The sequence below is a fragment of the Medicago sativa genome, chromosome 8 (assembly GCF_051527215.1).
Source record: "Medicago sativa cultivar Bolivia chromosome 8, Bolivia_mono, whole genome shotgun sequence".
Lineage (NCBI taxonomy): Eukaryota > Viridiplantae > Streptophyta > Magnoliopsida > Fabales > Fabaceae > Medicago > Medicago sativa.
The window spans coordinates 54,903,613-54,919,205 of record NC_140756.1 but is presented as its reverse complement, the minus strand read 5'-3'; the positions used below and the strand labels follow the sequence as shown (position 1 = coordinate 54,919,205).

Below are 15,593 nucleotides of genomic sequence, written 5' to 3'. Positions count from 1 at the left end.
TGACTCGTTTGTTTTTCTCTAACCAATCAAAATGAATCATGATTCATTTGTAAAGTAATACCTGATTTTTTTCTTTATATATAGACCAAAAAAAAAAATCACTATTTTTATTTGCCGATTTTTCCAATAAAAAATAATGCATTTTTTGTGTTTTTATAAAAGCATGGCAGTTTATTCATTTGGTGGTATATTATGAGGTTTATTTCTTATTTTATTTGTTTCTAATTGATAATGCTACTTTTTCAGGTTTCTATTGGTGAACATGGGTTTACATTCGATGACTTCAACACATTTAAGTTAAATGATATAATTTAGAGTCGAGAAACAGTTTTGTATTTGGACCTATAGAATTGATGACCCTGCACCTTTGAGTGTTGCGTATAACCTAAGTGCAGGTTTGAGTGGTGGTATATTATGGTGTAGACGACGTGCAGGTTTGAGTCTGTATTTCTTGTGAGTGCTCGAGGATTAGCTTGGACCTACCTCTTTATCTTTTGCTTGGAGTCTAGATTAGGCTCTGATTAGGAGTGTCCAGACTTGTGCATTTTATGCTATTTATCTGTTATTAGATTTATTGATGAGATTGTTGTTATGTATATGAGACCTGAGACATGGTGTTGAGATTTTATTACTTATGTACTTTGAGGATGACTACATGTTGCTGAGATATTTATGATGTTGTTTTTCCGCTGTGAGTCTTTAAGAAAATCATATTATGCATGTATTTGAGAAAATGATGACGTGATATCTTAAACTCTTTCGAATAAATGATTCAATTGCATGATTTATTGCATTTGCGATTTATGGTGTCACACATACCAACGATTCAGTGCTCGTGATTTTATCTTGAATTTATCTTCTTAGCTTTGATTTTGTTGTTTCATTTTTTCTTTCTTTACTATTCAAAAATCTTCTTTAGTCTCGTCATACTAAAGTGAGCTTCAAGGAACTCATATTTCTTATATCCTTGAAATTTCTTATAATTTTTGGATATATCATATGGTTTCTTAAATTTCTTGAATATATTATGAATATATAAAATTTGTTTTTTCTTTACCAAGTTATACTCTTAAATTCGGTCCCCCCTAAACTAAATTTCTCTCTTCGTCCCTAATTTCGGATAACGATTTTGCCACTTATCTTTTTTCGCATCATTTTGATCAATTTGTATATAGATTTTCAAGATTTAAATATATGATTTTATTTCGATATGAGCTCTTAAGATTCAAATATTTGGTTCTTCACTCATGTTTTCATATGAATTTCAGACTTGCTGCTTGAAAATCCACGTGTAAATTGATCAAAAGAAAAAAATGACGTGAAAAAAGATAAAGCACAAAATTGTTACCTTAACTTAATTTAAAGGACGACGAGTGTAGTTTTATCTTAATATTGTTTTAAGAAAATTTAAAACATTTGTCAAAAATTTAAAAACCAACAATATATTAATGCAATATATTATACTAATAAAAATAAATATTTATTTTTTTAAGGAAATAATTAAATAAGTATTAAAAATTTATTTATGCAGTGTAATTCGTTTGGTTTAGTTTTAGAAAAATAATCTAAAATCCAATCTAATTAGTGATTTCCAAAAAAACGACATTCAAACGCATCTAAATATTATTTGATTTTGTTCTATATTCCAGGTTTCAAGATTTGGTTTGCGTTTTTTTGGAGACAAATATACAAAATGACAATAATCATTGAAAACTCACACATACAAATCGAGATTTGAACCCCCGATCTTGGTATCCAACCTAACAAATTTGGATCGATTTGAATTTGAAAGAAAAAAAAATTGTATCTTGAAATTTAGTGAGGTTGAAAAGTATGAGTTGAGATTATCTCTATTTTCTAAAATAAATGGCAATATCCATTACTATAGTTTTGTAGTAAATACATGATATAAATGCACATATGTCTGTAATGGGTAAAGAAATAGTAAATACATGTAATACTAATTAGACATTTATAAAAGTATAGTAATGGACGGATTGCCATGTCCAAGATGGAAAGAAATGCACGTAACAACAAAATATGTAATAAAAAAGAAAGAAAGAAAGAAAAAAAAAAGGAAGATGCAAATCAAAGGTAAAGCGTGGAAATTGTGGCACCCATTTCATTCTTCTCTTTTCTCTAGCATTGAGGTGAAACTTCAATTCTCTCTGTCTTTTCTACGCTGTTCTTTTATTCTTTCTCTTTTTTAAATATTTGTTTGGATTTTTCATGATGATTGTCCCAGCTTTTTGACAAGTTTCAATGCAATATGGTTTTGAATTATTGTGAAAGTTAGGGTAATATATTGTGAAAGTATGATAATGTATGTCTAAAATACAATTAGGAACATAATGGAAATCATTTTAAGGGGTGGCATTTGATAGGAACCAAGGGAATCCAACTTCTTGAGGAGACACCATCTTTGATCTTGTATTCTAATCTTATAAGACACAGAACAAAGAGGTAGGGAGAGAGGGTTTCATTTATGTTAAGAGAGGAAAAATATATACAATGCAGAATAACATTTAGAAGGTTTGAGGAAATAATACCCTAGAGAACCCTTCACAAAGTTTCACTCTGATCTGTCATACGCATTTTTAAGAGGATCTTGGAAGGATTGGGTCAGCTGAGTCCTAATGAGAGAATCGGGCCTAAGGCGTGGAGGGGTCTACTACAGGAAACATGCCATGCTACTGAGAATGAGGTTGGGGGCGCTGAGCTGGCCGAGGAAGGATGGAAATGAGTGACTAATGAGTAATGACGAGTTAGTTATATAAGGAATAAGTGGGGAAGAGAGAAACTATCCAGGATTTCTGTTTTAGTGAGATAGTGAGATCACCGATAATGCTTCTCCGGTGAAGGGAGCTATTGTACTGGGCTATTAGACATTGTTCTATGCCTCTATCCCATTTTAATTTATTTTTCTTGTAATCTGTCTTGTTTGTTCGTCAATACAGATACCGGTTTTCTATGAAGCACTGACACACACACACGGACACCAGACACTGACACTGACACATCGACACCGATAAAATTTTGACAAAATAACATAATTCAATGTAATCACATATGTTGGTGTCGTGTCGTGTCAGTGTGTGTACAGGCACATGTCATACACAATGTTACACCTTTTATCAGAAGTGTCGGCGCTACAAAGCAAGCAGTATTTTATTCTTTGATCCTATCAGCATCACTATAGCCTATAACATGTAGTTACTATTCAAAATCAAAACTGAAAAGGACTTCTTTGGAATCTTACTAGATTTTCTGACTATTTATTTTTAGGGCTTCTAAATATGGGACTAGCTCTAGGTTGTCTTCAAGTGGAACAGTCAACAGTAGCGATCCGAGAAGTTTTTGGGAAATATGAGGATGTGCTTGAACCTGGTTGCCACTGTGTGCCCTGGTTCATGGGCAGACAAATAGCTGGTTACCTTTCTTTGCGTGTGCAGCAACTAGATGTTCGCTGTGAAACCAAGACAAAGGTTTGTTCTGAAAAACTAAAATCCATAAGCAAAACAAATATGATGATGATTAGTATCTGTTCATTTCAGAAATTAATGTTGCAATATATGTTCTTACCTCATTTTTACAAATTAATGTTGCATGTATGTTCTTACAAATTAATATTACATCCAATCAGGACAATGTTTTTGTGACTGTGGTTGCATCTGTTCAATATCGAGCACTGGCAGAAAAGGCGGTGGATGCTTTTTACAGACTTACCAATACCAGAGAACAGATCCAAGCCTATGTCTTTGATGGTGTTGATTTGTAGTCTAATCTCCTAATACACATTTTTTGGTTGCTTCTCTTTGATGAAACTGATTAATTCCTATTTCTTATTTCAGTTATCCGGGCAACTGTTCCAAAAATGGAACTAGATTCTTCTTTTGAACAGAAGAATGAAATTGCAAAAGCTGTTGAGGAAGAACTTGAAAAGGTAATTCCTTTTCTCTCTGTTTCAAGTACTAAGCTGTTAGCAATAGCATTCATGAATTTTAGTTTTTCACTTCTTGTTTATATGAAGGCTATGTCAGCTTATGGATATGAGATAGTTCAGACTCTCATTGTGGATATTGAACCAGATGAGCATGTGAAGAAAGCCATGAATGAGATAAATGCTGGTATGCTTTCCACAATAGCATATATTTTTAGTTGAGCACAACTTACTCTCTTTTAAAATTAGAAAGAAAAAAAAATCTGTATGGAATGGATATCGTATAAATTTACCATCATTAACCTGATTAAGTTCAAAAAATTTAGACTAAAGAAATGATTGTATCAGTATGGAATGCACAACTTCACTACAGTTGAGAAACATCTTTAACTAAAGTCTTGTTTTTAGCGAAAACGCGTTAAAGGCTTGACATTTTCTTTTCTGTTTTTTCACCATGTGTTTCAATCATTGGCAATAGCTGCAAGATTTAGGATGGCTGCAAGTGAGAAAGCTGAAGCAGAGAAGATTTTGCACATCAAAAGGGCAGAGGGAGATGCAGAATCAAAGTATCTAGCAGGGCTTGGAATAGCTCGTCAGCGTCAAGCCATAGTAGACGGGCTTAGGGACAGTGTTCTAGCATTTGCAGAGAATGTCCCCGGGACATCGTCAAAGGATGTCATGGACATGGTTCTTGTGACCCAATACTTTGACACATTGAAGGAGATTGGCGCATCCTCAAAGTCCAATTCTGTTTTTGTTCCACACGGACCAGGTGTCGTAAAAGACATTTCTTCACAAGTCAGAGATGGTCTTCTCCAAGGGAATGTCGCTCGGCCTTGAAGTTTGAGACATGTCGGTGTCGTGTTTTGTGTTTGTTTTTGTGTTAGTCTATACTTCATAGATATCACATGATTATATTCCAAACATAGTAGAGTATCTATCAATTTTGTCTATCACTGGTTATGACTAGTTGGGGATGTTCATCTGCCCTTCCATACCTAATGTCTTTATGTATTCGTGTTGTTTCCTTCTTGAGTTGTGAATAGACAAATGTAGCACATTTGTTTCTCTTCGGAGATAGAAATAATAGTGTGCAGAAGTGCTTCACTTATGGCTTGTTCTTTTTTATTTGCATAGACAATAAAGTACTTGTCCTGTTGTTAGAATTCAGGAGAGAACTCATAGAAGTGAGTATTTGAATGAGTTTATTAGAGTCCATTTGGATTTTAACATAACTTAAAAAACAATGTGAGTCAAAATTGTTCCTGTTCCTATAAGCTATCTAGCATTAGTTTCATTATTTTTCTGAGTGGATGCTGGTACGTTGGTTGGTGGCACTCCAATGTAAGGGTGTGGAGTGTGGATTATGGTTGCAAGCATTGTGGTGGCGGTTATGATAGAGAAGTGAGATGGTGGTGCAACACGAGCTTTATAAATCTCTACTGTTTTCTCTTGTTTTTCTCATAATCGTGTAAAACTTACATTAGAATGTACAATTAATTACGATTTGAGTGCAGTTACAAGTCGGTGACCGCACACAATTACCAAATTTGTGGTCATCCAGATCAAAAAACTTATTTATATTAAACAAAACTTGAAAGTTAACGTAAAATTTGAATGGTTCTGATGTGACTACACCGAATGTCTACATCTAATTCAATTTTATTAATTGCTCAGTCAACATCAATTCAACATTTAAAAGGATTTATGTTACTAGAACAATAAAAGGCGTCCTTTATCTACTTTCAGGAATTGAACGACAGGTCTCCACATAACACCAAAACTTTTCCTGTTAAAAAAGGCAATGAAGAAAATGCGTGTGTGGGGTTATATTTGAGATTATGGAATGAGAAATACATTTTGGTGTTATGGTCTCATAAAAGTTGCTTGCATAGTCAATATTATAGACTCTAGGAAAATGTGGTTAAAGGCTATGGCTAATGAAAATGTAGTATATGAATGAACGTTTATCATATTTATGCTACTGCTCGTTTTTTCATCACTTTGCATTCCTTTTCATTCTTTTGTTTTTTGAGTATGGGGAAGTTAAAACACACGGCTAAAATAGTAATTCCATATTGTTTGAGTGTCATGCTAGATTCGGTATTGGGAAGGTAAAACACACCTGACTTTAGAAAATTAATTTGGATGAATTTTATATTTCTGAGATTTTCTTATAAAAATGGGAAGTAAAAAAAAATCGCAAAAGGATGGAAATAGGATTAATTAGAAACAACATTACGAGAATTGCACGTATACGTGTATGTTTTCTTTCACATCCACTTCTTTCATTATCGCATCCTAATGCATTTTATGTGAGAAGATACTAATTGTACATTAGGTTCATTTCTGTACATTACCGCTGTAATTATCAACTTCTAAACTCAACCCTAGTATATTTTGTTGGGTACTCTTAAAGGTTAATATGCGCTACTATGTTAATTTTTTAAAGGAAAAAAAAAAAACAGAAAAAGAAACGACTGTAAGGAAATACGGCATACAAAGCATAAAGCAGAGATTCGATATACACTCGACAACATTCATATCGCATGATTATCACCTTCCATGCTCAAAAACTTACTCAAAGGTGCATCTAAACCAATGAAGGTTCAGGTGGAATTGTTGAATAACTACAATTTTAAAAATTGTCCTGTGCTTATTGATTTTGCACCCTGAACCAACCAAGATATGAAGAAATTTAATAGCTCCAAAATGAAGGACACCAAAGGTTCATGGGAAAGTGAAACCCTACCACTAAACTTATTGTCTCCACCACTAGACAAAGCAACCCATCAATCACAAAATCACCAGTTCTAAGGCTTCAAGGCACAAGCAAGACCAACCTTTGCAGTCTTCTGAATGGCAGCAGTATCAACTTCCCCAACAAGAGAGAAACGTGCTTGTCGACTCCAGTCATGCTGGATCAGAGCACTTGCCTTACCATAATTGTTCACCTTAGCTTTCAACAAGGTTACTGGGTCAAGAGCATGTTGTGTGCCAATGGTTAGCACATTCTCATTGCTGGAAAAGGAGTGTGAAAGCTCCGCCCCAACAGCAGTGTTTGTCAGTGGGCTCACAACATGGTAATACGAGGCATTGAGGGAATCACCTCTATCATTGCTACATTCATCAACAAAAAAACAAAAAAACAGAACAAATAATCAGGATAGAACAATTCTTGTACAACAACATAGACAACACTCCATGAAATGAGTTGTGTAATCACAGATAATTATAAAAGCCTTTAGACAACTACTTACACAGTCAGAGAAGCAATAAGGTCAGCATGAGTAACATTCAACCCAAAATTGCACTTGTTCAAGGAGCCAGAAGAAGTCTCAAAGGAAACATCTGATCCAACAGAAACCAAATTATTTCCAAGCACAGCAGAGATGTTAACAGTGGGAGTTGCTGTCAACCCAATACTTGTACTGATCCCAGCATAATCATGAAGGTACTGTAGTTCCACCTATAAAACTCCAGAGAAGGAGAGATTATACAAACATTATTCGGGATGAAAATTGGGAAGTATCAACAATTCAATATTGGCATAAGTGAATACAATAAAACTAATAATTAATACATTACAAGATAGAATAATGAAAAACGCATGTTACCTTGCCAGATTTTTGCTCTGGATAAATGAAGCTAAAAATTGTCTTGAGTCCAGGCACTGTTTCATCCACAGTAATGGTTGTGCGCAGCTGAATAGTATACAATCAAACATAAGACGCATAACATGAACTATAATCTTACTAAACATTCAGACAACTTATTGTACAAGATTTGGTGCCTGTTTGGATCTGCGTTTCATCCACAGTAATGGTTGTGTGCAGGTGAATGGTATGCAATCAAACATAAGACACATAACATGAACTCTAATCTCACTAGACGTTCAGACAACTTATTGTACAAGACTTGGTGCCTGTTTGGATCTGCGTTAACATGGTCTATTGCCATGATTTCGAGAAAAATGTGGATTGCTAAACGCATATCTAAACAGATGCTTATGAATACAATAGTTGACTAATATGAAGAATTCTCAAATTCTTAATAACAATATCATGGCAGATGATTATGTTGTAGAATGGTCATGTACAATGAAACAAAGGGCTTGGCTCTTAGATTGGCTTGTTTGAGCTTATCTACTAACATAAGCAATTGTGAGACTGTTTGGGAGAACTTATGAGAACAGCTTATGACATGTTCATCAGCTTTTTTCAGAAGCTCTCCAGGATAGCTTATGAAAACAGCTCATATCCAATAAGAAAACAATTTAGCTTTATTTTATAGGTTATTATTAGAGATAGCTAATACATAAGCATTTATCATGATAAGATCTCTTCCTATAAAATTCAAATTAAGTTTTTTTTTTTTTGGTAGTGGCCGGGGTTTGAACCCCAGACCTTGCATATTTTATGCATTGTCCCAACCAACTGAGCTAAGCTCACGAGGACAAATTAAGTTGTTTATCTACATAACCAAAAAAAATACTAATTTTCCAAAAAAAAATTTAAGAAACTAGAGAAATGGAATTCCATCTTAAATTTGCATAATTCCAAAAGATAATATATCATAAACAAGCAACCCAGGGAAATGGAATTCCATCTTAAATTTTAAGAAACTAGAGAACTACATCAGAGCCAAACAATGCAACTACTAATTTTACAATTGCAAAATGGTTCACCAAGTGTTATTTCAAGTAAAAATTATCTGAGCAAGAAATTTAGACTCACATTTGAGTTCGTGTCAACTTTGATATCAGTAGTGACGTTCTTGTTCTTCACCTTAGTACTCACATCAGCCAAAAATGCCTCACCTTTCCTGACTCCAGCTGAAGTAATTTCCTGAATAAACCAATTAAAACCATCAAACACTGAAAACTCAGCTTTTACAACAAACCAAAGAATAAAAATTCAAGCTAACTAACAATTCTCGCAACTAAAGTGAAATCTAAAAACTTCAACTAGTTAACTTGAATCATTCTGAGATATACACTTGAGGTGCTAGCTCAGGAGTCAGAGCTAAGCCTCTTATTGACGAACCCAAACTAGACAACCGAAATTGACACTAATGAGACTCGAACCTGAGACCTCGTGAGAAGGTCATACTCATAGCTTAGCCTCGTAAGCTTCGAGTTCAAATCCCACCGGAGACGGTAGTAAAATGACTACTAATGCCACTTTAACTAAAAAAAAAATCTCTTTCCCCGATTTAAAACTAAAAACTATTTTGAAATATATTTTTACTGTTTCAAAAGAAAACTTTAATCATTTTCAAATTCATAACCATTATTTCAAAAAAGTTTCATCATGCTAGTTAATTTTTTTTTCCTGAAATGTAAAACATGCAACAAACCCTAGAAAACAACAACAAACCAGGGAAAAATTACATGACCAAATTCTTAAAAAAAATAAAAATATATAAAATATATAAAAAAAAAAATTACCACTCCAGATAAAGTTTGAGTTGTGATGGTGAACTTGTGATCATTCTGGTAATCTTTGAAAAGAAGATCTGAAAATCGAAATTCTCAGTTAGTTAGATATTCATGAAAATTAATACATAAAAGAAAATGAAACTGAAATTGTAAAGAATGAAGGAATCGGTGACCTCGAGCTCTCTTGCCGATATCGGAGTAAAGACCAGGACCCTTCACCATGATTTTTTCTCGAGAAAGTGAAGAGCGGAAAATGCGAGAAAATGTGAGAAAATGGTGTGAGAAGTGGAAAAGACAAACCCTAATGAATATTAGGGAGGGAGAGGATGAAATGTAGCCGTGAGATGAGAAGATGGAATTGTGGCCGTTGATTTAGAAGAAGAAGGAGTGAGGCCTTGAGAATCGGGACAATTGTTGAGTTGGTGGAATATTCGCCCTTCGATGTTTTATTCTTTTTCACCGATTAATTTTGTGTGTGTACGTGTAAACTAGAGCCACGTGCATTTTTATTTTATTTTTGGTTTATGGATTTTTTTTTTTTAATAAATTTTGGTTTATGGATTGTGCAATGGAAAATTAAAGAATTTAATTTTTTAATGGAGAAATTATTATTAATGATCTTTTAAAATTAAAAATTATTTTACAAATATTACATATCAGATTTGAACCATTTGTCTTGTGAGGAAAAATGTCAAACTGTTACCATTAGATTTTTTTTTTTTTTGACGACAACTGTTACCATTAGATTGATACTTCTAGGACTAAAGAATTGAGTTTATACACACTTGTAATTTTTTTTTTTTTTGGTCAAGTAGCCTAGTGGTTAATGATGGTTTTTTTTTTAAGAAAAAACTAATGATGTGTTTTTACATTATTAACACTAGCGTCCAGACGGGCACTCCCGTGCCCGTCTGTCCGCTTTTTCTACTACACTAACGCATGTATATATGTATTTGAGTTTCTTTATATAAATTAATATACACCATGTCATACACAAATATAATTATTTAACACCATGTAGAAGAGTAATACTTCATCCGTTTCAAAATGAGTATCGCTTTAGCCAGTTGCACACAGATTAAGAAATGGAACAAAGTAGTCAAATGTCATAGCAATTTTACCAAATTATCCTAATCAACTATTGGTTTGTTTTTCATTAAAGAAAAAATAATACTTTGGAAGTAGTGTAACATAGTATTAATTGAAGGGTACAATTGAAAAGAAAAAGTTATTATTGCATTGAAACTGAAAGTGACATTCATTTTGAAACAATTTTTTTTGGCTAAAGCGACACTCATTTTGAAACGGATGAAGTATATAAAACTTATAAAAAAAATAAAAAATTTGATAAATAGAGATCTCTTGGTTTGACACTAAGAAATGTTGGGTTTTAAAAATTAACTTTTTTGAACAATGGAATAGAAATGCAAAACAAAAAATTTTGTTCTTATTTTCCATCTGTCTATTCAAATTTGAATCTAAAAAGAGGTACACTCTTTTGTCAAAGCTCTCCCTTAAGAAGCAAGTTAATAGCAGTAAAATTACATGGTACCCTTTTGTCAAAGCTCTTCCTTGCTTGATGCTCCCATACATCTTTAATATTGAGGATTTGCAAAACCCATTTATACAAATAAGCTTCAAATAAAATTAAAAAAAGTAAAAAAAAAAATTAAAATGCATTGAAACATATTGAAAACTACTATGAAGCAAACATTGTATCATTTAATAAGAAGTATATTAACGGTCCTCTGGGTGCATTCATTCTAAATGTATTTTGTAGCTCCAAAACAAAATAAAATTCATCGAAATATAATTAAAAAAATATGGAGCAAGTGCTAACTTCAAAAAATGATATAGTATATAAACATGAAAATTGTAGTATAATGAGGTTGTTAGTGTTGTAGGATAATGAATATTGTACAACAAAAATTCACTATTAAGATGTTGCTTTTTGCATCCACATTCTATAAACACAACATTTTAACACGAAACTCAATCTACAAATACAAAGATTTGTTAAAAAGAAGATATTATTTCAAGTTTAGGGAAAAAAACGATGGAATATCAATCTGCCAAAAAGTATAAGAAAAAAAATGAATGAGGTTTAAAAATCAAAACCTGCAACTCACATGAAAATTTAAAGGCTTAATTAATGATTTGGTCCCTCAAGTTATTTGTTCGTTACATTTTGGTCTCATAAGTTATTAACGTTACAATTTGGTCCTTTAAGTTATTTGTTGGTTACATTTTGGTCTCATAAGTTATTAACGTTACAATTTGGTCCCTTAACTTATTTTTTGGTTTCGTTTTGGTACCTTAACTCTTCCTCCGTCAACCACTCTGGTCCTTTATGTTATTAGAGTTAAGGGATCAAAACGAAACCAAAAAATATGTTAAGGGACCAAAACGAAACCAGAAAGTAAGTTAAGGGACCAAATTGTAACGTTAATAACTTATGGGACCAAAATGTAACCAACAAATAACTTAATGGACCAAATTGTAACGTTAATAACTTATGGGACCAAAATGTAACCAACAAATAACTTAAGGGACCAAATCATTAATTAAGCCAAATTTAAAAATAGCCAAAACCAATGACAAAAATTGAAGAAGGAAAATTGTTGAACATGATAAAATAAATTAAGGACGTGATATAAACAAACAATTGATCAATATAATCACCTCAGAACTAATCAATGCATTGAATCTAAAATCAAATAAAAAAAGAGGAAGATGAAAGCATGCAATAGGGATCGTTCAACAACAATTGTTAGTGTTGGATATGTTTCTTCTTGATCGTCAAAGCAGTGTGAAATACGTAAAATGTGAAATTGAATGAAAATAATATGTACAATAATCGCATCATTAACGTGAAATTAAGCGAAAAAGGGAACGAATGGGAAAATAAATAAATTGATTCAAAGAAAATAACTGATAATCTCTTAAAAGATTGGTTGTAAAATATTTTAGATATTGTAAGGAGTTTATGAAAGATTGGTTGAAGTTCAAACTGTATAAAAACACAATGTAGTTAGTAACTACATTATTTTCAAAATTACATGGAATTGGAAGTAAAATTAAAGAAATGGATTTAAATTTTGATGTGTAGTGAAATAAAAAATATATAAGGTCCTCCGCTATAAAGAGAATTTAGATTTTAATTGCATAGAATCATAGAAAGTATGATTGAAAGAACATTTTTAACTTGGTACTCAAATAAGGATTCATGGCAGTGATTAAAATATCAGTCACTGCAGTGATTTAAATAAGGATTCATGAAAATGCTACACAAAGACAAAGACGAAATGTGTTGTCTCCTTCATAAAGGAAATTGCAAAACTCGTAACTCTGTTATGATTTCCGTCGTGAATTACTTGGTAGATGGCCACCGTATACCCACCATTTACTCGATGCACGTCACAACCTATCTACTCTATTTTTCTTTCTCTAAATTTTCCTGACCCCTCCTCTTTGTTGCAGGGGGCTCATCTATATCCCATTTCCTTTTCATTTGTTTCTTCTTCTTTCTATTATTGATAAATAGAGCAAATAAACAAATGAGATAATAGTAACATTATTAAAGGAGACATGAGACAACAATGGCATTTTCTTTGAATTAAAAGTAACACTTAAATTGGTGGAAAATTAGACTAACATAGATAGTTACCAAAGGTCAATAGTAGTTTCAAATGGCCTTTTTCTCAACCATTTCCATCATGTCTTCTTCTTTCTTCCTTTTCCTTTCCACGTTTTTATTCTTCCGATTTCGATTATTGTTTCTGATGAGTGTAATACGTGGGAATGGGATGTTGAGTGCTTTAGAAGGCAGTTTTGAAAATGGAAGAATGACTTGTTAAGCCCCAACCATAAAATCTCCACTCGCCCATGGATATCGCTATCTCTAGTGCATGCGGTTGTTTTATAAGAAAGAAAAGAACAGTTACATTTTGTTTTTCAAATTTGGTAACCTACACAGCCAATTCCAGATGTATAATTTTTTTGGGAATATTTGCAATAAATGGGGGCATAATAGGAATGTAAAATAGGCTACACCAAACCAAAAAGTATTGCCTTTATTAATAGGTATAGATGTTTGAAAGTACATCATTTTTTTTAAATGATTGTTATATTAATTAAATTATGTGACAACGCTTTTTTTCCACATGTGATAGAATATATTTTTTTGTCAAACAGTTTAGTGGTTAGAGTTCACTTATAAAGTGAATAAATGAGTGTTCGAGGTTCGAGTTTCAGTCTCTGCATATAACAATGTGTTGCCCTTGTCAACTGAAATATGTTTACGGAGACGATGTGACAACACATTTGTTTACAGGAAAATAAACATCATTCAAATATTAAAATAATGATAGTACAATCAAATTGATCATGAGGAGGGACATTCTTCATTCATATTTTGGGAAGCCAATGGAAAATAACAAACTAAAATTTTAATCCTAACAATCAAACTAATTTCCTTCACTTATGACTAATATTCAATAATCATAAGAGACTTGTTGTCTTCAATTACATCCATCTATAGGAAATTTGCTAAAAAAAATCCATCGATAGGAAAAAAATAATTGTGGTGTTCCATTATGTCGACTATATGAGATCTCTAAGATGAGAAATTCAACCGCATGTTGACAATTCATTTGTAAGGGCGAGGTGGTTTTGAATTTGGTGATAACATTCATAATAAGACTATGATGCCAACAAAACAAGTCATTATTAGGCTTTTTAGCAAACAGGTGGAGTAAAAAGTAAAAACGATAAGACACAAGTAAAAAAACAAAAAGAAAAACATGCATTACATCTCAAAATGGAGTAACCAAAACACAAAATTATCATGGTGGTATTCTGGTGGCTTGAAGGTTCTATATGCAGTTGAAGTTCCAGCCATATAAACTAAATTTTTAGGTGGGGGACGATTAACTAGAGAGGAACTTGTAACGGTACGCTGTCGCTAAGATAAAACATTGACTAGAGGTACTTGCTCTTGCTCGTCTCCATGCCATCATTGTCAATACCATGAGCGAGCAATGATGGAGCCCCCTTGGAGATGTGTTCGCAATTTTGATAAATTCATGTGGTTGAAAGAGATATATAATGCCCCGATTGCTCAAGATTTCTGCCTCCACCACTAGCAAACGGGATAAGAGATCAAAGTTTATGTATTAGTGCCATACGATCCCAGTAGTTTGTATCGTTAGGTAGCTTTGGTGCGAGTGAAGGTTGATTTGCTTTTATTCTAATTCTTCTATTTACGTTTGAATACCCTTGGGTATGTTTGGCAAGACGATAATTTGAGTTTATTGCTTATAGCTTACAAGCTCGTAAGTTTAGAAAAGACTCATTTGATAATTGTCATGTTTAAATGAGCTTATCGCTTATTTTTATGAACTTATAGTGGTTTCCTTCAAAAAAATGAACTTATAGTGGTTTTTGATAAGCTAATTCATGTAGTTTATAACAGTTTTTGGATAATATAATTCAAGTAGCTTATAGCTTATCACTTTTTATCTTAATTTTACCCATGCAATTTTTTTTTGAAATAAATAAATATTAATAAAATACACTTTTTTTATGTTATATATTTATAAGTTACTTTAACCGCTAATTTCACTAAAACTACAAATTCAATCAGTTAACTTATCCACTATCAACTATAGACTAGCTTATAAGTCATCCACTATAAATTAACTTATCAATTATCCGCTATTTTTTGTTTTATCAAAGTGAGCCTATACTCTCTTATTTATGTCATATAATTTGCCTTTGAATAAAAATATTGCAAAGGATTCACAAATCTTACTTGTATCAAATATTTACTTAATATCAAATTATTTTAGTCGTGAAATATCTAGAGGAAAGATTAATTTTGGTGGGAGAATTTTAATTTGATATGTGACGGTGTAGGTTTCGGGGAATGGAGCTGGTTGGTTGATAACATAGATCGGCTGGTGGGTGATGGGTCATCTATTTTGTTTTGGAAGGACCTTTGAATGGAAGGAGGTTCGCTTAATGTTAGATTTAGAAGGTTGTGAGAGATATCTGAAAACAAATTGGTGACAGTGGTGAAAAGGTTCTCGTTAGGACGAGGTAAGCGAGGTGAGGCGTGGAAGTGGAGGAGGATGTTGATGGCTTGGGAGGAAGACTAGGTAGGGGAGTGTAGTGAATTGTTAACTTCTTACTGCTTTGTAGGATGGTATGGAG

At 32.8% G+C, this 15,593-nt stretch overlaps 2 protein-coding genes and 1 long non-coding RNA gene across 4 annotated transcripts; 1 reads left to right on the top strand and 2 right to left on the bottom strand.

Moving 5' to 3' along the window:
- Positions 1–2,024: 2,024 nt before the first annotated feature.
- Positions 2,025–5,051, top strand: LOC146899624 (hypersensitive-induced response protein 1-like). 2 transcript variants are annotated; one of them, XM_085738051.1, is made up of 6 exons: positions 2,025–2,150; positions 3,286–3,485; positions 3,644–3,764; positions 3,852–3,943; positions 4,031–4,127; positions 4,419–5,051. In XM_085738051.1, the coding sequence occupies exons 2-6, from the start codon at positions 3,297–3,299 to the stop codon at positions 4,778–4,780; spliced, it is 861 nt and encodes a 286-aa protein (XP_085594177.1). In that variant the 5' UTR covers positions 2,025–2,150; positions 3,286–3,296; the 3' UTR covers positions 4,781–5,051. The 2 variants fall into 2 exon arrangements, with proteins under 2 accessions (XP_085594177.1, XP_085594178.1); XM_085738052.1 differs by lacking the exon at positions 2,025–2,150 and adding an exon at positions 2,347–2,463.
- A 1,372-nt stretch (positions 5,052–6,423) lies between these two features.
- Positions 6,424–9,660, bottom strand: LOC146899623 (mitochondrial outer membrane protein porin of 36 kDa-like). Its single transcript, XM_085738053.1, has 6 exons — positions 9,554–9,660; positions 9,390–9,457; positions 8,677–8,787; positions 7,558–7,644; positions 7,201–7,409; positions 6,424–7,060 (listed from the first exon to the last, which is right to left on the bottom strand). Exons 1-6 carry the CDS (start codon positions 9,600–9,602, stop codon positions 6,754–6,756), a joined length of 831 nt encoding a protein of 276 aa, XP_085594179.1. The 5' UTR covers positions 9,603–9,660; the 3' UTR covers positions 6,424–6,753.
- Positions 9,661–11,868: 2,208 nt separating this feature from the next.
- Positions 11,869–13,465, bottom strand: LOC146899622 (uncharacterized). Its single transcript, XR_015022129.1, has 2 exons — positions 13,048–13,465; positions 11,869–12,907 (listed from the first exon to the last, which is right to left on the bottom strand). It is a non-coding gene; the product is annotated as an uncharacterized LOC146899622 (long non-coding RNA).
- Positions 13,466–15,593: the final 2,128 nt, after the last annotated feature.